We start from the raw sequence: 23,675 nt of genomic DNA, 5'->3' as shown, positions 1-23,675 counted from the left end.
GATCAACAACAACAAACAACGAGGCAGCCAATATGAAAGATCGACCTCTCGCGTGCGTCTGCCTCGGTGCTGTTATGCTTTTAGGGCCAGCGCTGTGGGAGGGTGGCTGCGGAAACTTGGGAGTGAGGGAAGGAGCGGCGGAGGTTGGGATTGGGGTTGAGGGGAGGGGGGGGCAAATGAGGTAGCGCACATGGCCGTGTGCACCCTTCACTCCTGCTGCGGCGTTGTTCAAAGTTTCTCCCCAATTCTTGTCCATGACAGCGGTGTCGCCGGCACCCCGTGTGCCGATGCCGGGCAGTTCTCTGTTTGGATGCCGCAGTGTCGCTCTCTCTCTCTCTCTCACTCGCTCGTTCTCTACAAGAACACACACGAACACACGTGGAAGGAACTTTCGTGCGGAGAAGAAAGAAAGGAGAAGGAGGAGGGTGGGGGCTCATGATGCACAGAAAGCGATTTCGTTTTCCTGCCCAACGCGTCCGTTATCCTGCCATCGAATAGGAGCGCAACCGCCACTCGACCCTCCCCCTCCCCCCTCCCACCGCACCCACGGGACCTGCCGCAGCACAAGGCACCAACTCAGTGACCTGAGCGCGTCCCCTGCCTCAACCCGTGCCCCCCACCAGAGGGGAGGCTCGGCACTGGCAGGGGATAGGGTGTGGGTGTCTGGCCTCCTCCTCCCTCCCCCTTCCCTTCTCCGCTGCCACGCGCAGACGCAGGCATGCACGCACAGGCAGATACATAGAAGAAAGCAAAAAGCGATGCACGCAGACAACACCGATGTCTGGTGATGACTGCTGTCCAGGTCTGCTCGTGGGCAGGAAGAGGGTGCCGTGGCTACGTGGCGCCTGCACCAACGTCAACACCTTCCTCGTTTCTTCCTTCGCTACGACTCCATCGGTTCCGCAGGGAGATGCGGTGTCGCAAAGGGTTCATACTCCACCGACACCCGCGTCTCTGCCCCGCTGCACTCGCACGTGACGTGCACGAGCCCCGTATAGGGCGGGCTGTGGAATTCCGCGTCTATCTCCGTGTTCTTCATCGCATGCAGTGCACGCAGCACTGTCTCGCCGTGCGCCACGAGCACCACCGTCTTGCCATCCAGCTCTGGGACAGCCAGCAGCCTCTTAGAGGCTTGCGCGCACCGCTCTGGAAAGCTCGAGTCGACAAGCTTGTTGTCCTTCACTGTGAAGACCGGAGGCGGGTGCAAAGGGAACGGATTCTGCAGCTGCACGTGTGGCGAGGTGCTGGCGCGGTGGAACGCTGCATCGTTGTACACGGGCTCTGGGCAGTGGAAGGGGCCGCCGTTCGGCTCCACGACGGATGGGTTGTTGCACATGTCCACGAACATCCAGTACGGGCCTTCCATGATGGCCGGCTCAAGATACACAGGAATCGTGTCGACCTTCGCGCTCGCCGCCGCGGCGCGGAGGGCGCCGGTCACGATTGCATTCGAGGTCTGAACGCAGCGCAGCAGGGGAGAGGTTATAACGACAACATCGGCGGGGTCGACACGGTAGTGGCGGACCAGGTACTCGCCGAGTTTTTCCGCCAGGACGACGCCGTTTTCGGTGATGGGAGAGTCGTGCGGGCGGCTGTAGGTCTTGGCGAACTCGCGGTTCATGTGGTCTACCCGCTCGCTGTGGCGGGCAATGAAGATGTGCGCGGGCGGCATTGTGCGCAGCTTTAGGATGTTGCAGGCAGGCCGGGCAAGGGGAGTTGCACCACAGCAGCAGCAGCAAGTGGAAAAGAACGCCTCTGGGGGAAGACAGGCGGCAACGAAGCAACACGTACCATGCGAGTGGCGGCGTCCGTGCGTCTTTGCGCGCGGGTTTGCCACGTCCCGTTGCGGAAGCGGTGGAGGCGCTGCTCGTGTGATGTGGCACGCCCGGGAAAAGCACTGATACAGAAAAGGCGCAGCCAAAGAGGAGGCTAAAGAATGAGGCGGCATGGACACGTGTGCGCGCGTCAGGGGAGAGGGAGAGGGAGAGGGAGAGGGGTAGGGGACAACAGGGCGGATTAGAACCATCGATGACGAGAGGGCAGAGTACGTGTACGTGCATGTACAGAGAGAGAGAGCACAAGACGAAACGCCCGGGTCTCTCCCCCACCTTCGGCCAGCGCCCGAGGCCTGAGTTGTCCACGGCTATTGTGTTTCCTTTTGGGCTTGTGAACTCTAGAGGATGGGGTGAGTAGGGGAGAAGACATGGGCAGGGCTGAGGGGCTGCCACAACGACGTCGGCGCAGCGACTTCGCCGTCAGATCCCGACCTCCCCCTCCCCCCATCACTTCCGTCTCTGCCGTGACCGCCAACCTACCCAAGGCAGCTAACGGGTGAGGCGAAGGGCGGCACGCGCATGCCACCGCCTTTCACGGTTCAGCACCTTCCCCGACCCCCTGCGGTCTGCTCGAGTCGCCTTTCACTGAATCCCCTTCGCCACTTCCCCCTTCCCCACCGCTCCGCTGGCTGCTTCAGTGGCAGAAAGTTTTCTTTCGTTTCCAGTGCTGTGAGGTGCTATGCGCAGCAGCTGAGAGCCTGATGCGCATGAAGGCAAACACACACACACACACACACACACACACACACACACACACACACACACACACACACACACACACACGTCTATTTACGCCTACTCACAGGTACCGGCCGGCCAGCAGGGTTGTCGCAATGCGGTGCCACATGGCTGCGCATCTTCGGGCTTCTTTCGACTCTACACGTGCCCGGTCAGAGACTCCGCACAAAACCGCACATCATCTCCCACAGCTGCGTGTCAAAGCCGAGGTTGATGCCGATGCACAGGCGCCGACGGCGCAGGTACGACAAGACGGTGTCGACGAGGCGCCGCGCGATGCTGCCTTGCCGACCACGTTGTTCCTTCTGCTGCTCTGCTGTCCTAGTGCCCGCACCTGCAGTATTCGGCGGATAGCACCCACGGTACCACCACATCCATTCTTGCATGAGGAAGGCGGCCACGAAGGTGACAGAGCGTGACTTGCCGGCCTGGCAGTGCACAGCCACGCATGGAAAGACTCTCGCTTCGGTGGCGCAAGCACCGACTTCCCCACACGCGCCACCTTCGCTGGCAAAGTCCACCATAGCATGGCTGCCGTCTGCAGGGGTATTGTTGTTGACCACCTCCCGCCGCTGCTGCTGACCTTGCAGCCACGCACGTCCCTGCGGGTGCTCCTCCAGTGTCAGTGCAGCGCGCATGATTAGACTCGTCATGGGGGTATAGTGCAGCAGGCGAGTTCCAGGGGAGTCGAGAATTGGCAGAGTGAGGCGCCAGTAGCGCAGCTCCGTCGTCGCCGCTGAGCAAGGGTGGCGCTCCGCTTCGGCAGTCTCGGCTATCTCTTCATTATTCAATGCGGCGCCCGCCGGTGTGTGCGCCGATGCCTCCTCTGTCAACACACCCTGCATTGCTCGCACAAAAACATGCCAGTCCGCCGACGTGCAGCCGGACGGGACGTCAGCGGCTGTTGAGCTAGCCGGTGAAGCACTCCGCGACGGCGATATGAGCGGTGAGTCTGGACAGAGCCACCTGGCAACTGTGCTGACACCCGAGGTTGTGGTGCTTGAGGAGGCGCCGGCGATAGAGCCTGAGGTGTAATAATTCTCCCCTTTGCTGGAAGCCGTGGCTTCTGCGCAGATGACGCTGGCGTCAGAGACCGGGTCCGCCTTCGTCGTTGGCACCGCCGCACACACACGCTTGTACACCTCACTGAGTGGCATCTGCGCCACCACGACGTCCTCGTCGGCCGGCGCCGCCGTTGTGGCCGCTCCGGGGAGCTTCCGGCTGTGCATGGCGGGTGGCCGTTGTGACGGCTGCTGCAGCCCGCCTGCTGCAGCAGCCTTGGTAGAGGGCACAGGGGCCACTTTTTCTGTGGAGAGGCGAAGGCGCCGCGTCACGCGCAGCTCCAGTCGCGGCGCAACTACCCCCTTCACTGGGCAGGCGCGCACGAGTAGCACAAGGCGCTGCGACGAGCGAGAGGCGGTGCACGATGAGGACTCGTGCGTGCCGGTCGACACACTACGAAGACGTCGTGCTAGTTCGAGTATATCGGTGCCAATGTCGCTCCACGACCCGAGGTAGACCCCAGGCATCATCTCATTGGGTCTAAAGCTGCGTGGAGGAGGGGCTGGAAGGCGAGGAGGTAGCGCGGCGAGATACTCGTTGGCCAAGGTGGACGTGGACGGGGCTGACTCGATTCGAGCGGTTGCGAGCGACGCCGCATCCAGGCCACTCGCACAGAGAATTGGATTAGGATGTGCACCGGCTTGATGATGCCGCTCATCCTCTCGGGAAACCGCCGCTTCTGTAGCCGCAGATGACGCCGCCTTCGCTCTGCCGCATTCTCGATCCCCCTCCGCCCAGGCATGCAGGAAGGCCTCGAGAGAGACGACCAGGTGCATCTCTCGCTCAGCCCAGTCAAATACCGATGCTGCGTGTGTGTTGTTGTCAGTGCCGGCGTCTGTGGGCTTCATGGCTGCCAACAGTGGCGGTGTTGCCAATTATTCGTTGATGTGCTGTCGGCGCAGGCGAGACGGCGAGGATGCCTGATATGAAACTGGGCTATACACATCCTTCTTCCCCAACTACATCCACCCCTGGCCCACGCCTCTCTCTGTGTGGAGACAATGCGGAGAACGAGATCTAATAAGGGTACCTCCTCCTGCGTCGACACACCAACACACACAGTCGAGCTCCGTTGTCTTCCTCGAAGCAGCGATCAACCACAACAAGACACGCTTGTTTTCCTGTTGCTGGTGTTCATGCGGGGCACTTCCATCGCACAGGGGGCACGATACACACGCGCCCACAGAATCAGGGCATGGGGCCATGGTAAGGACCACATAGAAGAAGGTCGAGAAGGAGACGTTGATGGGAGGCAGTGGAGAGAGTTGGAGAGGAGAGACTCACGCGCAGCAGCGTGGGCGACACGAACTGCAGCAAACGTGTCGTTATGGGCGTCCCCATGTGAGGTCTGTGTCGCGGGGGGGGGCGGGAGGGAATGAGAGCAGGGCAGCTGTGTGGCTACACGATTGACAGATGATATGAGACAGAGGGCGGGCGCGCGGACGGGCAACCGGAGCGCGACGGCAGCCACCGCCGTGTGGGGGCGACAGAGGAAGTCTCGCCGTCTTTGGTCAATGTGGTTGTGCATGAATGCACCACCGACGGCAGCTGCGAACGCCACCGCGTCTCCTCCCCTCTTCCTCCGCTGCGCCTTGCCCTCATGACGGCGTGCTCTCAGCGCTCCACATGAGACATGATTGCTACCTCTGGCTCTCTGACAGCGCTATTCAGATCTTCCGCGTTGTCGCCACCTGCAGCGCCGCTGTGGCGTCCGTCGCTCATGCTCCATCACGGACAAGATACGTCACCCCCCCTACACACACACACACACACAGACACACATACATAGACGTATATAGATATTGATATGCCTTTTATATACACAAAGAGGACATGGAGAGTCAGGAGGGCACCACGCCGTCGTCGTCCCGAGGGTTGCAAGTATAAGGGCGGAGGGAGGCGGCGGGAAGAAGAGGGGGTGGGGAAGAGAGAGAGAGGGTCGCTCTCCTCGCGGCGCGTTATGCGCACACGCCCTCCCTTCCCTCACCAAACAAGAAGCACACATNGGGTCTGGCGCGCGCTCATGACCATGTGTGAGGAACCAGTACGTCTGCGTATCTTCGCCTGTCGGCTTTTTCATAATGTTTTTGTTCTTTCGGTTTTCTANGTGCCATCTAATGGATAAGTCGCCCACTCATCTTCACTCCATCTTTATCGTTAGAGGAGAAAGAGAGCAGCAACGACAATACTAATGTACATGCGTAGAGAAGCACCGACATCGGGCGCAGTGACCACCGCGCATGCGTGTTGTGCACGTGTGCAGCTCCGCGCGACAGACTTCCCAAGAGAGAGGGGCGGGAGAAAGATGGGAGGGGAGAAGACGAGTTGCAGAGAAAAAAAATAAGAACAAACACATACACATATACATACAGCTAGATGAGCTTGCCACATGACTGCCACGTGGAAGGGTCACCACCTTCCTTGCCGATAACGTACATGCATCTCCGTCCAAACAAATCACCGGCCACCGCCGTGCAACCCGTTTATTCTCTTGCTTGCACACGCACGCACGAGCGAGAGAAAAGCGGGGTGAGCTTGTCTGGTATGAGATGGCGGCGGGCGAGAGGACATGGAGAGGGGGAGGGGCCAGCGCCTCCTCCCAAGATACGGGGGTGGTAGCACGGTCAAGCAGTTCAGCACAGTACGCACAACCGACTCGCTTTGGCTGAGCCGCTGGCGGCCGGGCGTGCGTGGGAGCGGGGGCTGGGGTTGGTGGCGGCGTTGCTGCTGCCTGCGGCGGAAACAACTGCGGCCGCCGGATAACGCAGCTGTGTCTGCTCGCTGACCTCACGATCTTTCCAGGCCTCGATCGCTTTCACCGCACCGTCATTGTCTTCTTCCTGCGCCTCGATGAGAGGGGCTCCGTGTAGCGTGTCGTTGTAGCTCTCTAGTTCTAAATCTGCGCGGCCGACCCCCGTGTGCACCATCATCTGCTGCGACTCCAGGTTGCAGTAGCGATAGGTTCTGGGCTCCTTACCGGCGGCCCGCTCCCTCGACCGCATGTCATGGCTTGTCAGCAACAGCAAGGACGTGTATGCCGCCCCGGTGCCCCCGCGGCGGGCTCTCTGCTCCATCTGCAGTTCACGCAGCCGACACTGCCGCTGCTGCTGCTGTGCGTCCCACTCGCGCGTGAAGCAGTATCCACCCTGGTAGGAGGTGACTGTAGGCGAGTAGCGGTCGCGGCGGTAGTGACGGCCAGCGCTGCTGCTACTGCTCGCATACGTGCTGCTGTGCTGCCGTGCAGACGGTGCCCTTTGAGCGCGCTGCTGGCACGACGACGCAGGCGGGAGTTGGGGGTGCGCGCGTGTCGATGCGCTTAAGGACGACCCCAGCGGCGGGAGGCGTGCGTCGCGGCCTGCAGTAGCCGCTCTCGCTGGCCCCTGGGGCCTCTGCAACGGGACAGAGCGAGGTGGAGCGCTGTACCCCAAGGTGCTGCGCGGGGCTAGTGGCCACGTCGGCTTGCTAAGCCCTCCGAAACCACTGCTGCTCCCCCTCACCCGCCGCTTGGGATGGCACTGTGGGCAAACCCCGGCAGCGCACATCCACCGGTTCGAACCAACGTAGTGAGGGTCCAGTGGGCCGATCTTGCTGACGTCGCCCTCGCCACTCGCACCTTGCCGGCTTTGCGCACGCCCCTGCCACTCTTCTCGCACCGACATCAGCAGATGCTGTGATGTCTGGCAGGCCACGTCGTAGCAGCTGATGTACTCCGTGCTATCCTCGTTCTCCTCGTGGACGTCGATGGACTCATCTTGATGGATTTCACTGTTGCTTTCGCGCGCGGTGGCACGAGAAGAACGAATCTGATGCGCTTCCAGAGCGCTCACCTGCACCTGCGGGCGATACTGCAGCACAAGTCCATGCTCGCCGTCGCTTCCTCTCGCAGCTGCGGCTCCTACAGCGTGCTCCTCTTCCGCTGGGCGCTGCTGCTGGGGGTGTTCCTCGCTTTCGTCTTTTCTGCCGTTCATCGCGTTGATATCATCCTTGCCACCCTCATCGTGGAGTTCGCCCTTGCGCGTGTGCGGCTGCTGCATCGGAGGCACCTCATCCACCTCGCCCCAGCGGCAGTCACCTGCACCCGCCACCATGCTCTCCGTCGCCCCCTTAGGGTCTGCTCGCCTTGCCTGCGACGAATGGCCGTCGTAGTCCTCCTCGACGTCGCTGGTGCCCGTGCGAGATGAGGGCCGAGAGGCGAGGAGGGAACGACGTTTTGAGGCACTCTCGTCAACCGGCGAGCGAGGCGGCAGGGCAGCACCGGCGCATCGGGATTGTAGCTGATCAGCGCTGTCCTCTGCCGCTGTTGTGGGAGAAGCCTGGCTGACGGTCGTCGTCTCTTCTGCCTGGACGGGCGTGCTGGAGTGGTACTCGACCATGGATCCGTAGATTTTGCGCCGCGAGTTCGCCCCCGACAGATCCGTAGCCGAGCCCAAGAGGTTGCACGAGCTTACCGTTTGAAGCAGGCTCGGCTGCTGATCGGCGTCGGTGTACCACGGGTCGACAGACTCCACGGCCTGTCGACTCGCACGACACGTCTCGGAGGCGGAGATCACCTGCGGCCCCTGCGTCTGCCAGGAAGCTGAATGCGCCGCTTCTACCTCTGCCGCACGAACGTGGATGCTGCCCTTACCAGCACGCTGGTTCCGGGAACGGTCATCCGAGGACGCCGACATCATACGTGGGCCAACCGTCTGCAGGACGCCTGGCATGACTTCACCCTGCACAACGAGCGTCTCTTTTCCCGCACCGGGGGAGCTGCGGCGCCCCTCCGTCTTCGCGAGCAGCTGCGCGGCTAAGGTGGAGCTTGCCGCATTCGTCTTCATCACAGATGCCTCGGCATCCGTGGTCTGGACACTCTGCCGATGAGTCGTCGGCGTAGTCGGTGCACATGGAGGAGATACGGTTGCCTGTTCGAGCTGCGCGTGGCAGCTGCGAGCTGGAGGTTGGCCCGCCGACTGCGACGCACGCCGACCCTCGCAGTCGTCACTGTGGTTCTCAAGCGACTCTTGCGTCGGGTAGCGGCTGTCGCGCGGGCGAACCTCCTCGCTTGCGGTCTGGTCGTCGCCGAGCCAGTCCAGACTGCTGTCGCTATTATAAGTTAAGTGACGTGCTTGTGGTGTGTGAGCCTTGGCTGTTTCCGTGATGGGGTGCGCGTCGATGCACGCCGTTACCACCTGCGAGGGTGGGGGAGCGCGCTTCGTGCAGGATGGGGGTGATGCCTCTTCGCTGGACGCGACAAGCGGTTGAATGACCTCAACGGCGACGTCGGAACGCTCTGCACTTTCCCCACTGCTGCGCCCATTGCTCTCGTGCGGCGATGCGGCGTTGGTGCTGGCGGACCTTGCGTCCTCTGCCTCGCATCCATCGTCCTCCTCCAGCCCCCAACTGAGGCGGTCCTCCTCAACGCCAGCTTCCGCATCGAACTCTGCCAGCTGCTCTTGTCCGTCGTATGGACGCACCCGTGGCGGCCTTCCAGTGGCGTCGTGGGCTGCACGATTGCGCGTGCGTAGGGCAGGCGGCAATCCGGCGGCGTTGGTGCCGTTGCCGATGCAAGGCCCATCGCCGCCGATGCCGGTGCCGGAGTCCTGGCGCTGGAAGAGGGTGGCCGCGGTCGGCGACGACGGACGGCGCAGACACGGTACACCGCGCAGCGAGCTAGGCGAACACTGCGGCGACGGTGTCTCGAGCACCGCACTGCAGCTTGCGATTAGCGCCTCGTCGGCCAGCGGGATGAGCGGGAACGCGGAGCGCACACCGCACACGACGACGGTGCCCGGCATAGCCGCATCCGCGTCCGCCCCCTCTTGCTGCGGTGATGCGGAGTAGTGCAGGGTGGACGACTGACCGTTTTGGAGCTTCAGCATCTCCTGCCGGCGAGTCAAAGAGTTGCTGCGCTCCTGCAACAGTGGCGTGTGGTGACGTCGACTGCCTGTGTTCGACGCATGGCTGTGCGTTGGAGAGGCCATTTGCAGGAAGCAGGGGCAACCGTGGTGAGGCAGCAGAGCGGGGTGGAGAGAGAAGGACGTGCCCCGCAGTCTTCGAACAGAAAAGGAACGGGAAGATGGCGATATATATATATATATATATGTGTGTGTGTGTGTGTGTGTGCACAGACCGGCCAAGCGCGCGCCCCTTTTCTCGCCGTTCCTCCTCGCGATACACGCAGACAACGCACTAACACCTGGAGTAGCGGAAAGGTGGATGGGCGGGATGCGGTGGCACTCCTGCGCGGCTTGCGGTCTCCACGCCGCTCTTTGTCTTGCTCTTTTCCTTTGTTGGCTGGTATCGTCGCCTTTGTGGTTCGCCGGAACGCTACTTCAGTGACCTTGTCGCACGTGCGGGAAGAGGGGGTGGGGTGGGGTGGGGTGGATGGTGGTCCTTGTTGTGGGTCGATGCAGCGATGCTCGGTCAGGGCAGCCGGTCTGCCAAAGAGAGCGCGAGAGGGAGGGGGAGGTTTGTGTGTGTGTGCGGGGGGTAGGGTGGGGGTGCACAGCCGGCAAACCGTGGCTGAACGCACACACGACAGAGACGAGGCATTCACGCACTGAGCCGACGTGCCACGCGCGCACTCATGCACACCTGCAGATGCGCGCCGCACGCCTTCGCTCTGCTCTGCTCTGATGTTTGCGTGCGTCCTGGTTCGCCCGCCTCTCGAACTCCTTTCCGTTCCTCGCGCGTTCTTCCACATGAGTACGCAGACATCTATTTATATAAATGCACACACACACATATATATATATATAAATACGCATACGCAGGCTTACCTAGACGTATAGATATACACGTGGGGAGGTATGTACATATACATACACCCAGGGTGAGTGGGCACCGCATAATGGAGGAGGCGTGCGTGCATGCGCATGTGTGTAAGCGAGAGAGGGAAACCCGTGCGTCCACCTTCACCTTCGTCGTATGTGCTTGGTGTTATACGGTACTCTGGGCGGCTGAACATCGAGAAAAAACAAATGCATCACAAATAGAGCAAGCGTGTCCATTCGGAGAGAGTCCGGCTGTGGTGACGGTGGAACCGTGGCGCTGCTGCGGATGTGTGACACAGGCACACAAACAGCGGTGATGAAAGGGGGGAGGTGAGGTCGAAGCAACAAACAAGGAGGTGGGGAACAGGGGGAGGATCGCTTCGTGCGCGTGGCGGCACCGGCGGACTGTGTGAGTCATGTCGCACCATTTCGCTTCCTACTAAAGGCAACGAAAGAGTGAGAGCAGTTGAGGGCGACTGCGCCGCGAATCAACACCATCAGTCGTGCCCCCGCCTCTCCACTAACCAACGACGATGATGGTCACCGCACACACCGAGGTGAAGATTGTCGTTCCAACGCGTCCGTTATCCTGCCATCGAATAGGAGCGCAACCGCCACTCGACCCTCCCCCTCACCCCTCCCACCGCACCCACGGGGGCCTGCCGCAGCACAAGGCACCAACTCAGTGACCTGAGCGCGTCCCCTGCCTCAACCCGTGCCCCCCACCAGAGGGGAGACTCGGCACTGGCAGGGGATAGGGTGTGGGTGTCTGGCCTCCTCCTCCTTCCCCCTTCCCTTGCCGCCACAGAGGGAGAAAGAGAGCGATGCAGAATGAGAAAACAAAGTCTATCCGGAGGCGCACACGCACGTGCACACAGAAGGTCGTGCCTGTTCACGTACAAGTAGCGCGAAAAGATGGATCGGCGCGTGTGAAAGTAAGTATGAGAGCCGTCCGCATCGTTGTCACCGACATGGCCATCATCATGCCACGTCATCCGCACCGTTGTCACGCATCACCAACGCTCTTTCCTGCGTGCTGCTGTTTACATACATGTAAAGGGGAAAAAGAAGAGTAAAGAGAAGCCAACTCGATCACAAGAGATGGCGCACGCGCACAGGTGTGTGTGTGTGCTTCTGTGCCCCATATGAGGAAAAGGGAGGAGGGGGGCGGTGGGGGCTCGTGCGAAACTCGAAGGTGTGGGACACATCTAACCCCCCCTAGAAACAGCAACACCCAAGAAAAGAGCGCGAGGCCGCCGGGCACAAATGCCGCCGTGCAAAATGGGACTGAAGTGTGTGTGTGTGTGGGGGGGGAGGGGAGGGTAAAGAAGCCCGGCAGCGCACGCGCGTCGTCAGGCCCTTCGCTCTACTCTTCCCAAGGCCCCATGAACGCTTCGGCACGGTCTTCCACAGAGCCCGCTTGTGGTGCTGCTGCCGTGGCGGCGACTGCGGTTGCCACAGATGGACGGCTGGAGCCTGTCGACATGCGCACGGGGCGGTGCTGGTACGACTGGAAAGCTGCTGATGCGGCGGCGTTGGCGCACTGCACCAGTGACCGCTTGAGGCTGTGGCCTGCACCTTCGTGACTGCCCTCTTGCGTCGACTGCTGGGTGTATGTCGAGGAGCCGGAGGAGGAGCATGACGATGGCGAGTTGAGCTGCTGCTGCTGCTCATGCACCGGCGACGCTTGGCCACACTCGTCTGCGTCCATGTGCGCGGGCTCTCCTGGCGTGGAGCGCCTCACTGGTGGCAGCAATGCTGCCTCATGGTGCGGAGACGCAACGAAACAGCTCGAGGCGTGTGGCGCTCCCTCTGCGTCGCCGAGGCGCACTTCGCCAGGCGGCCCGTGCTGGGGTGGTGCAGGGGTCTTCAGCGATGGCAGCGTTAGTGTACTCGCCGCCGAGGCAGCGATGGCAGCTGCCATGGTGCGGGCGGCCATTGCCGGGAACAGTTTCGATGGCTCTACAGCGGCCGCTTCTGCCACTTGGATGCCGCTCCCGTCGTGTCCCCCGTCCACTGTTGTCGCCGTAAGTAGAGAATCGCTAGTGGCTTGTGGGACATCCTCGCGGCTTGCGCGTGGCCCAGCTGTGCGCGCCCGATCTGTCCACAGGACTAGAGCGCTGTGGTGCTGCAGCCGAAGCATGCGAAGAGGGTAGTCGCGCAGCGCTGCTCGCCAGCGCGCCTCTGCATCACTCCTCTCGACGGTCACAGACGACGACACCGATGCGGAGGGGATATCCACGGCGCCGACGGGGTGAAGAGCGCCCTTGTCGCCGTTCTCCACCGACTCACTGTGCCCCGCCAAGGTGATGGCGGTCTCGTGGTACAACCGCTGCAACTGCGGCAGGCGCTGAACAAGTGCAGTGACTACAGGGGCCGTCACGAGATCCGGGTTCAGGGCAAGTAGGTTCAGCACGCGTAGCTCCGATAGCCGGTCTAGCTGGCGGATGCTGATGTCTGTCAGGTGCGACCAGCCCGCGCCGTGGAGATCGAGTTGCTGCAGGGCTGGACATGCCTGGGTGAGCTCGCGGAGGGCTTCGTCGGTGAGGGTCCGAAGGTTGACCAACTCGAGCGTGTGAAGGGCCGCGAAGATGGGCAGGCCTCTCTTCGCCATCCAGCAGGCGCTGCTCAGGCCCTTGCAGTGGAAGAGAGAGAGCTTCTGTAGATCCGTCTGTGATTGGAGAAACCCTGCGAAAACATCATCGCTGACGAACGTGCACTCCGAGAAGGTGACAGAGGTGAGCCGCACGCCTTCTTCGCAGCCGTCCACTTCACCACTGCGGCCGTTGAGCCGCCGCAGCACTTCCTCATCTACAGGCAGCCCGTGCAAGGAGATCTGCGAGAGGCGAGGCGCCACGAGAGAGGAGAGGACGGCGCGCTGCTGCACCGGCAGCGGCAGCACGCGCAGGCTGCGGCTCGTGAGCGCGTGCACGTGCACGAGGGACGAGAGCAGTACCTCCACGTGATCTAGCTGGAGGCGGTGAACGTGCGGGCAGTGCTCCAGCGCGAGGACCCGCAGCTGCGGAGCTGCGGAGTTGAAGAACTCGACACACGCGTCGGTCAGCCGCGCGCAGCCCGAGAGGTCAAGCGTGTGCAGCCGAGGACAGCGCTGCAGCACCTCTGCGAGGAGGCTGTCCGTCATGCGGTCAGTTGGGGGCAGCAGAAGCACCTCGACAGAGGGACAGTGGAGCTGGGCCAATGTGAGCGGGTCCTTGATGTGGCAGGCGCTGAGGTCTAGAGTGCACAGCGCCAGTGCGAGCGAGTCGGCGGCGCAAGACGTCTCGGCCGGCACCGCGGCGGTGCAAGGGGCGTGCATCGAGCCGCGCATTTGAAGCAGGCGCCACAGTCCTTGTAGGCCGTCGTCGCCGACTACCAGCTCCGGCAGCGACAGCTCGCGCACCTGCGTGGCACCCACCAGCGCATCTGTCAGCTTCGTGAGGGCAGCGTCGCTGTCCACACCCCACACCTCGAGTTGGGCGAGTGAGGGGAGGGAGTGCAGCAGCGCATCGGAGAGAGTCGACACACCGGCGTAGGCGTCCTCGAAGCGAACGGAAAAGGTGCGAAGATGCTCACAGGCCCACGTCCGGAATGCAGAGAGCTCAGCGACGGCGGCGGCGGCGGCAGCAGCCCCCCAGCCGATGGGTGTCTGTGTAAGCAGACGATGCAGCACCGAGCCCTGCGCGTACGTGAGCGGCGGCTCCGTCGCGACCAACGCTTCTCCAGAGGAGGCGGCGAAAAAAAACTGAATAAGTTGCGGGTGCGTCGGGCAGCCTACGTAGCAGGAGGCTCTGATGTACTCGAGTATGACCGCTTGATCAGCCGTTGCAGCGCCCTCAGCAGCGTGGGTAAATTGCTGGCTTGCTCCGCCGCGGGCCCTGCCGAGTGATTGTGCAACGGCCTCAGCTGTTGGCAGGATCATTCGCATCGAGGCCGGTGCGCCATCCCCGCCACCAACACCTCGCTGGCGTCGGCAATCACGTAGCAAGACGAGTTCCTCGTTGCGGAGCTGCAGCACACACTCTAGCCGATGCACAGTCTGACGCAGCTGCACTGCTTCCGCTTGGCAACTCGAGAGACGCTGTTCGACCGCCTCCTTCGTGTGTGCCAGCTCCTCCAGCTGACGGTGCAGCTCAGCACACTCCTCCAGCTTTGCCCGGTATCGATCCAGCGGTATGCTAGGCAGAGTAGCCGCCGTGACAGTGGCAGCAGCGGCAATCGCCGGCAGCACTCTTGCCGGCGGTGGCGTCGGGGTGCGCGCGAGGTTTTGCTCAGACAGCGCCGTGGCTTTTGCGAGTGGCGCATCCGCTAAGCTCGAGATGGAACAACTGCTCCGGTAGAGGCTGCCATTCATGGAGGCCATAATGTTGATGCGTGCCGGAGAAGCGGCTCGCGTGCGCGCACACGGTGGGTGGGTGAGCGGCGAGCGAGAAGAGAGGAAGGGAGCAACAGGAAAGCGCCGCTGCAGATGCAGACACACTACTGCACCTGACTGTCGCGCTGTTCCTTGCCGAGCCTGCACGGGTTGATGACAACGGCGACAGCGACGGTGACAAGGATGATCCCAACGTCTTGTCTTCGCCTTCAAGGCACGGGTATGCGCACAAAACGAAAAGTCTACTGCTACAGGTATACACATGCACACACACACACACTCAATCACAGACACGCGCGTAGGCGTGAACGCTGGGCACGTGCGTGTGTCAGTGAGTGTGTGTATGAGTGTGTGTGTGTGTGTGTGCAGGGAGGGAGAGGGGGAGGCGAGGGCGAGCGGCGGATGTGCGTCCCGCGGCAAAGGATCAGGGCAATGAGGCGTCTGGCCGAAGGAAGAGAGATTAAGGGGGGGAGGAGGAAAGGTTCACGCCGGTGACAGGACCGGGGAGCATAGAGACGGTGGTGGAGAGGGTGTGCTCCTGATCACCCAGCTCACTCACACAGACACCGAAGTCTGGAAAGGGAGTGGTGGCGGTGGTGGTGGCCGTGGTGGTGGCGGCTATTGTCGGCAAGAGTGCGACGCCGGCACGAAAGGGGAAGGGGAAGAGGGTGTAGCTGACGTTGGTGAAGAAGGCAAGGCGTAGAGAAGCAAGACGCTGCCGCCTGGCTGCCTCGACCCCCTCAGCAAGGACCGCCATGTGACTACCGCTCATGCAGAGAGGGAGAACGGTCACCGATGGCACACACAAGCGCCTTCACATGCCCCTGGTACACAAGGCACATGGCGACGCGCCAGCGTTCGCCGCAGCTCTCTGCACGTTTTCGCTTTTCCTTTTGGATTCCCTATCGGCTTTCGATTGAACGGTGGCTTGCACGATGACACACACACACACACACACAGAGATGGCCGCAGACACAGGCCCGCCCCGCGACGCCCTCCCTGCCTCCCTCCCCCCACTTCGACAGTATGAGAGCTCGGAGTCCAGGTAGGGCGGTGTCGAAAGACGGAGGGAAGGAGGGGGAATTCGGTCAGTGTGAGTGGACTGAGCGCTGGAGAAGCGGATGAACACACACACACATACACGAAAAAGGATGAAAACAGCAACCCGTGGTCTTCACTAGGGCGACCAACGACAACAACCATATACGAGGAATAAGAAGAACGTCAGCGCCAGCATCATCACCGTCACCGGCGTTACGCAGCACTACACCGCGCGCTCGCTGGCAACGCGACGGGAGGCGAAAGAAGGGGGAGACGGAAACGGCGAGCCGAAGTAAACACAAAAGCGCGCGAGAGAGGCACGACGCTTTCCTCGCTCTCTAAGATATAACCAAGCCAGCAACAGAAGGGGAACGTACAAGAAGAGAGACGTGCGCACAGACACACACACACACACACACACGCACAGACATGTATGGATGTACAGACAGGAATGAATGATGGAGACCCCCACGACGACGACAACAAAGAGAAAAGAAGAACAGCTCTACGCATGCATGCATGCACATGCACGCACATACACATACACGGTGGAAGTAGGCAAGCCGTAACATCTCTCCCCTCCCTTCGCCAGGAAGGATGCACTCGCGTACGTGCGTTGCGCATGAGGGCGAGGCGCTTTTCGCTCCCCTCTCTGAGCGCGTTTACTGGGGAGGGGTGAGGAGGTGGTACGTGCCGTGTTGTATTGCCCCCCCCCCCAACTCACCCTGCTCTCGCATCTCTTACTGTTCGAAAGAGGACTGCACTCGGGGGTTCGGGCGAGAGGAAGAAGTGGCGTGGAGCGTGGCTGTAAGGGAGAGGTGAGCGAGATCGCCCGCTCGACTGACGGAAACAGACAAAACTGCGAATGACAGGCACAGAGCCCCCCCCTCTCCTTACCAAAAAAAAAAGGCATTGGAACAATGGACACGAAAACACGTAACAGAGAAGATGCACGAGAAAGGGTGGGGGGGCGCGACGACGACGATGACAATGATGTTGATGCTGGTGATGATGATGCTGGTGATGATGATGCTGGTGATGATGATGCTGGTGATGATGATGCTGGTGATGATGATGCTGGTGATGATGATCGTATCTACCGCCCTTCATGAACGCCAGAGGACCGCAGCAACACAGCGACGCAAAGAAATAAAAAGCAAAACAGAGCGGCAGACGCATATCGACACCAGACACGGACATCAGACAGGCAGACCAGACAGGAGTAAAGAAGGGAGGGGGGGGAGGGAGGAGCGAAGCGACGACGACAAGAACAGTACGACGCTCACGGCGCACGCGCGCGCGCGCTCTTTTTCTTCACGCACGGCGGAGAAGAAACCCAACCACAGCAGTCAAAGAAGCGTGCTGCGTTGCGATGCGTGTGGGTGGAGGGTTGATGCGCGTACATGCCTGCGACGAAGCCTCCCCAACTTTCTGCTTCACGCTCTCGCCTGCATGCGCAGTACACATGTGCCCGTGGGCTCACGCGAGAGCAAGGCACCACCACCGCCACCGCGACAGCAAAACACTACAGTGACCTCCCGCTACAACGAATAGCGGCAGCCCTTGCCCCCCTCCTTATGGCCACTGCGAAGGAAGGATACACCACACGAAGCCGTAAAAGGAGCCATAAAGACTAGACGATGTGCACGAGGAAGCTTGAAGCAAAGAATTGGAGGATGGGCGGGTAGATAGTGGCCAGCGTGAGAGGGAGAGAGGGCCAACAAGTAACGACTTGCTGAGCGGTGGACACACAAACACACATACACGCAGGCAGAAGGGGTATGCGGCCCAATCTCCTCTTGCTCCGGTCTCTCCCGCCTTCTTCTTCATTCTGCATCGCTCTCTTTCTCCCTCTGTGGCGGCAAGGGAAGGGGGAAGGAGGAGGAGGCCAGACACCCACACCCTATCCCCTGCCAGTGCCGAGTCTCCCCTCTGGTGGGGGGCACGGGTTGAGGCAGGGGACGCGCTCAGGTCACTGAGTTGGTGCCTTGTGCTGCGGCAGGCCCCGTGGGTGCGGTGGGAGGGGGGAGGGGGAGGGTCGAGTGGCGGTTGCGCTCCTATTCGATGGCAGGATAACGGACGCGTTGGGCAGGAGAAGAATCTTTCTATGTGTCCTGCTCGCGTTTGTGGCGATAAGGACACTGAAAAGAAACACGACAAGGACACACGCGGACGCGGACGCGCTGACACGGAGACGGACCGGCATCGCGAAAAGAATGACACCAGCGAACGAAAACAAAGAACAACGCGAAAAAGAACTATGTCGAGCACGCACACACACACACACACACACACACACACACACACACACACACACACGCGCGCGCGCGCAGAGAGCGAGCGAGAGGGAACAGGGAGGGCCGATCATGAAGGGGGGTGGGGAGTGGGAGAGGCAGCGGGGTGTTTGTGCCTGTGTGTGTGTGTGTTTGAGCGCATAATGCGCATGTGCTCTGATGCACCAAACCAGACGCGGAAACACACGGGCAGACGGATAGACACACCCGCGCAAGCAGGCGGTTCGAGGAGAGCCGGCGGTGGACCAGCGTCAAGGGATTTGGTGATCGACGGAGAAGAAGAGACAGCCGCAAACAAGCCGACAAGTAAAAGCAGTCGTTCTGCGAACGCGGCCTGCACAGACCGAGTTGCGGACTGGTCGACTTACTCCGTTCTTCTTCCTCGCGCAGCATGTTTCGCTCCCTTGCTACCTCGCTCCACTCTAGGATCACCTCCACGCCACACGCCCACCTACACACCTTGACCCCCTCCTCCCTGGATCGCCTTCCTTTCTTTTCGCTCAAGTGCACGCAACGCTTGCGGTGCGGCTCGACGGCGGCCCGTTGCTGCGACGTGCACTGCTCGGCGCCGACGCCGGCGGCGCGTCCTCGCCGTGTTTCTCCCTCATGAGGTCGTTAAAGACGTTCAGCGGGGTGCGCAAGTGACCATCCTTGACGGCCGGCAGCCGCCTGAGGTCGGAGTCGCGTGCGCGGAACGCGATGTAGGCGGGGTTCTGCCACGAGCGGCGCTGCTTCAGCAGCTGGTCGCGCACCGGGTGCAGCACCTCGTTCGGGACTATAGGGCTCAGCGGATCCTCTTCCTCACCCGGGCCGCGCATGTTCTCGTCAGCGAGGATGTCAGCGGCGTTGTTTTCGGGGGAAGGGGAGGCGGTCGACGGGCGCGGCGTTGCGGCCCCGCCGCGAGAGGTGCGGGTGAGGGCGCGCGGCGACGATTGTGGCCTCTCCGACTCCGCCCGCTGCTGGCGTTTCGTCTCCTCGAGCTTCTGCACGCCCTCGGCGCGGCTCAGCAGTTGCGGCAGCACCTTGCTAGAGATGAAGCCGTCGGGGATGACGTTGCTGAGACCGACGGCGTTCTCGTTCAGCTCTACGTGCGCGTAGCTGGCCGGGTACGGGTTGCGGCTCGTGCCGGCGCTCACCCCCCAATTTGAGCCGAGAACAAAGTAGCGTGGCGGGCAGGACGTGAAGGGGCGGAGGGCCTTCATCGGCACCTGGACCTTGTTCGGCTGCTTGCTGTACACGCGGTGCGGGGCCATGATGCAGTAGTAGTTCTCCTCCGGCCCTTCCTGAGCATCGAAGAAGTACTCGGCAACCGTGCCTTCGCACTCGAAGCCGTGGTACTGGTTCTCGTAGGTGATCGCCGAGCGCACCACGGCGGCGAAGCGGTAGCGCTCCTCCTGCGCGTTCAGGAAGGCGGCACGCGGGCGGCGCTCGTCGGACGAATTCGTCAGCATGAGCAGCACCTTTTCGTTTGTTGCGTCGTACACCATGAGATCTATTTTTCCGGTCTTGACGGCGTTCGGGTCGTTGTTCTCGCGGTAGCGGTACGTGACGGGGGACAAGATGAGAAAGTGCGGCAGGCCACGGCGGTCGGCGACCTTGCTTCCAAATATGCTGCGGTTGGACGTGAGGGAGGGGACGTAGTTCGACTTCTGCGGCGCCCAGAACTTCTTGTAGTCCTCCAGCGTCGTCACCTTCTGGCCGACGATCTTGTTTGGCCCCATCTGCGGCACATCCGCCGTGATGCAGGATAAGAACCAGTAGCGGAACGTTTCCTTGTCCTTCATGGGCTTAATCTTCTCCATCACCGCCCGCGCGCTGCTGCCCGTGTGCTTCATCATCGCATCCCAATCATCCATCGAGAGAATGTTCAGGTAGTTCTTGTAGGCCGCATCCACAATCTTGGGCAGTGAGTACTGTGCCACGCGGCTGGATGAGACGTACTCGTGGTCGGCAGGCAGGCCGTGCAGGCTGACGTCCACGCCGCCTTCGTTTGGATTGCCCATCTCCTTGTCCTTGCGGCTGCACAGAGAGGCGAGACGGTCGATGCCGTACTCGATAAAGATGTCGTTGCGCAGCTCCACAAACGCCTCCAGCCGCTTCACCGTCGGGCACTCCTCCAGTGCCTGGCGCAGCTGCGCCGCCTTCTCGCGCATCTGCTCGTACTCGACACGCTTGTTCTGTAGCACCTGCTGGCTGAACATCTTGTTGTGCGTGTCCACCTCGAACGGCTGCTCGGACTGCGTGAAGTACGTCTTGCCGCCCATCTTCTTCAGCATCATCGGCACCTCTCCGTCGCTACTATCGCTCGTGTACTGGCCCTCTTCGAGGGTGGCGTACTGGCGGTAGAGGGCGACGGTTGCCGCGCTCTCCAGCAGCAGCGCCTGTGACGGCATGTACGTCATGAACATCTGGTGGCGCAGCAGCACGGCGTTCTCGCGCTCCCAGGCCGCCAGCTCACCGTGCGCCTCCTTCAGCTGCCGCTGCTCCTCGCTCTGCAGGATATCGTGCTGCAGCTCCTGCTGTTTCTGGGAGAAGAAGCGGGCGCGCGCCTTGGCATCCTGCACGTACATCTGCATGTCCTCTCCATTGTTGAGGAAGGGCTTGAGCCGCTGCTGCACATCGGCGTTCTTGAAGGCCTCGCGCAGCTGCGCGTGAATGGCAACGCGGGCCGTGAGTTGGTCGGAGCGCGAGGACTGCAGTATCTGCTCTACGCGGCTGCTCGCCACATCTGCGGCCAACACGGTCGGGTCACCCGCGTAATAATTCATGTCCGTCGCCATGACCGTGGCCAACGTCTGAACGGCTGCGCTCATCTTGAGGAGTCGTACAGGGGAAAGAGACTAAGCAGCGAGAAGGCGAGGCCCTTTGAGGAGGGTGCGTTCTTGTGTGCGCGTATATGTGCGTGTGCTTGTGTGCCGTCTTCTGCGTTGTGCACATGCGCATGTATGCGTATGTGAAGAAAAAGGAGGCGCGCAGGTGGGTGGGGGAGGGAGAAAGAGAGAGGGAGAGGGAGAGGGAGAGGGAGAGGGAGAGGGAGAGGGCATGAGGCGGGGACATGGCGAAGGAAAAGGCAGCCAAGCTGACGCGACGCATCGGGCCACATTGGCCACAACGCCCCTCTCTGCCTCTGCGAGTGTGTGCGCCGTTTCGTGTTTCGATTTGTTCTTGTTCTTTGGGTGTAAACGGGGCACGAACGGACATACGGCCTTGCTTGATGGCCGCTGCCGATGACGTGGAATTGGGGAGGGTGGTGGTGGTGATGGTGATGACACAGAGTAGCAGGGGACCCTTCTGCGAACCAGGATCACCACACCAGAGGTGTGGCGGGTGCGTGCGCGTCTCGACAAAACAAGGGAGACCTTCCCCACTCTCCTCCCGGCAGACATGCAGGCAGACAGCAGACCATAAATTAAGCGAAAGCTAAAGGCGGTGATGGTGAGGAGTTCGCAGACGTGAACATGTGCCCCATGCACCCCTTCGCGCCCTGCCACGTCATGGCGTAGAGGAGCTAGCTAGAGGACACCCGTGTGTGTGTGTGTGTGGATGGGTGTGACAAGAGGGGTTTTGAAGCACCGTTGAACGAGCACAGAACGAGTGCGTTCCCCCACCCCCGGCAGGAGACGAAGGTGGCTCCCCGCCTGCTGTACACACACACACACACATGCACAGAGAGCGACAGGCCGACATTCCCACGCGATCAAGTTGCCTCCCCCACCCTCTCTCGCTCACCGAAAGAAGTCCTTGTGGTCCTCCGTCTCCTCTACCGTCTCGGGCACTCCCGTGCTGTGCGCCTTCTCCATTACCTGGATCTCGTCCCAGTTTAGCAGGTCGATGTTGTCGCAGTTCTCGGGTGCGAGGTAGTTCGCCTTGCCGTGAAAGGGCACCTCCACCTTCTCGATCAGCGGCTCCGTCTTGATGTAGTCGGCCACGCTTGTTTCGCTGGCCGACATCTCCGCGATCATCTCCGCCAGCGCAACAAGGCTGTAGTCTTCCAGGCTCACGGCAAGTGTGCAGGACATGCTCGGCTGCTGCTGCACCTCCTTGATGCCCTTGTTGCCGTCTGGGGGCGTCTTATCGCTCTCGGTGTCCGCCGACGAGGACGGACCAGGCGTCGATAGCGGCCCCAAAATACGACCGCGCGTGCCGCCACCCTGCTGCGGATGTGGCGGCGACGACGAGGCGGAGCGCTGTGGGCGCCTTTTTGAAAAGTGGCAGAGGTCGTCCCCATGGCGGTCCTGCACCCCCTCCTGCTCCGCTATCAGGAAGTCTGTGTACTTCTGCTGCATGTCCATAGCATCCTGCAAGTGTTGCGCACTCATGACGGCGCGGTGTCGCACCGTCGTCTTTCTCGCCCTCGCCGCAGCTGCCCCATAGCGCCGTGCGTGCCGAGACGAGACGTCACCGAAGGGGTTGCTGTACTGCTGCTGGACAAGCCTTCGTTGCTGCCGCCGCGTCAGAGGCTCGTAGGCGTCGAGGACGATGGTCTGCACTGGCGTGAAGCGGTAGTTCACCTCGGAGTCGATGAAGAGGATGCGGCTTGTGTCCTGCCCTGTGCCGTTCGCCTCGTTCGCCATGATGCGCAGGTACTCGGTGTAGTTGTTCGGCGCCATGCCTCTCTTGCGGTTGCCGCGGCCTGAGCCAGCGCCGATGAACTTCGAATGATCATTCACGTAGCGGAACGGGACGGTGAAGTCGCGACGGTAGAACATGTTCATCATCTCCCGGTCGTGCTCCGTGTTCGTCGGCACAAACAACGCAACGGCGCACTGCAGGCGCCGCAGCGTCGTGGCCAAGTAGGAGACATAGGGACGCGGCTTGACGACATACGGGCTCGCGGGGTCGACGAAGCCGATGGTGCCCTGCAGGCGTATGCCAACAGTCAGCCGACTCGCCAATGGAATGACCTGCCGGCTCCCCACCGACACGATGGCCGAGGACATTGATTTCGGTGCAGAAGGAGAGCACGGGCAGGAGTGCGCCCCTCGCGCCCGAAGTGAAGGTGGTTCTTGAACTCGCTTTTCCTTTCTCGGCTTTAGGGCGCCAAGAGTACGAAGACACTGCCAGCGTCACACGCGACACTGAAGAGATTCAGACAGATGAATTACCTTCGCGAGACCGCCGTGCGTGCTGCCTCGTCCCTGCAGCCCATTTCGGCGAGAGAGAGGAGAAGGGGTGGGGTGAGGGAAGCGAGTCTATATTCGGTCTGTGTACCATGTGCGTCGGCGAGACACTCTTCTCGTCTTCACCGAAGGGGCGCCGTGGACGTTTTCTAGGACACAGACTCGCACTCCCGCCTGAGGAAAAGAAGCTGCAGCGGCGGCAGCAGCGCGTGATGCTGTGTCCTAACAGTCTTCGAGTGCATCCGTGGGGTCGGTGCGCGGCGTACGTTGGTTTCCACAGAGATGACATAGGAAAGGAGGAGCAACAACGCAGACGACAGGCGAAAAGAAAAAGGAAAGCGAACATACTGTACATGCGCGGGCGTATGGTCGGCACACCGACGGAAAAGGTGTGTGTGTGTCTGTGTGCACATACATATGTTTAGGAATCAAGCGAGTGTGCTGCAGAGGAGAGGGGT

At 61.4% G+C, this 23,675-nt stretch overlaps 6 protein-coding genes across 6 annotated transcripts; all 6 read right to left on the bottom strand.

Moving 5' to 3' along the window:
- Positions 1-883: 883 nt before the first annotated feature.
- On the bottom strand, positions 884-1,672 carry LINJ_09_0610 (hypothetical protein, unknown function; the record flags this gene model as incomplete). Its single annotated transcript, XM_001463481.1, has 1 exon — positions 884-1,672. The coding sequence occupies one exon, from the start codon at positions 1,670-1,672 to the stop codon at positions 884-886; it is 789 nt and encodes a 262-aa protein (XP_001463518.1).
- Positions 1,673-2,725: 1,053 nt separating this feature from the next.
- On the bottom strand, positions 2,726-4,483 carry LINJ_09_0600 (conserved hypothetical protein; the record flags this gene model as incomplete). Its single annotated transcript, XM_001463480.1, has 1 exon — positions 2,726-4,483. One exon carries the CDS (start codon positions 4,481-4,483, stop codon positions 2,726-2,728), a length of 1,758 nt encoding a protein of 585 aa, XP_001463517.1.
- Positions 4,484-6,268: 1,785 nt separating this feature from the next.
- On the bottom strand, positions 6,269-9,598 carry LINJ_09_0590 (hypothetical protein, unknown function; the record flags this gene model as incomplete). Its single annotated transcript, XM_001463472.1, has 1 exon — positions 6,269-9,598. One exon carries the CDS (start codon positions 9,596-9,598, stop codon positions 6,269-6,271), a length of 3,330 nt encoding a protein of 1,109 aa, XP_001463509.1.
- Positions 9,599-11,756: 2,158 nt separating this feature from the next.
- Positions 11,757-14,750, bottom strand: LINJ_09_0580 (putative leucine-rich repeat protein; the record flags this gene model as incomplete). The annotated part of the gene is made up of 1 exon (XM_001463471.1): positions 11,757-14,750. One exon carries the CDS (start codon positions 14,748-14,750, stop codon positions 11,757-11,759), a length of 2,994 nt encoding a protein of 997 aa, XP_001463508.1.
- A 3,847-nt stretch (positions 14,751-18,597) lies between these two features.
- On the bottom strand, positions 18,598-20,910 carry LINJ_09_0570 (conserved hypothetical protein; the record flags this gene model as incomplete). Its single annotated transcript, XM_001463470.1, has 1 exon — positions 18,598-20,910. One exon carries the CDS (start codon positions 20,908-20,910, stop codon positions 18,598-18,600), a length of 2,313 nt encoding a protein of 770 aa, XP_001463507.1.
- A 912-nt stretch (positions 20,911-21,822) lies between these two features.
- LINJ_09_0560 (conserved hypothetical protein) lies at positions 21,823-23,037 on the bottom strand (the record flags this gene model as incomplete). Its single annotated transcript, XM_001463469.1, has 1 exon — positions 21,823-23,037. One exon carries the CDS (start codon positions 23,035-23,037, stop codon positions 21,823-21,825), a length of 1,215 nt encoding a protein of 404 aa, XP_001463506.1.
- Positions 23,038-23,675: the final 638 nt, after the last annotated feature.

The sequence above is a fragment of the Leishmania infantum genome, chromosome 9 (assembly GCF_000002875.2).
Source record: "Leishmania infantum JPCM5 genome chromosome 9".
Classification (NCBI taxonomy): Eukaryota; Euglenozoa; class Kinetoplastea; order Trypanosomatida; family Trypanosomatidae; genus Leishmania; species Leishmania infantum.
This window is presented reverse-complemented; position numbering and strand designations above follow the sequence as displayed.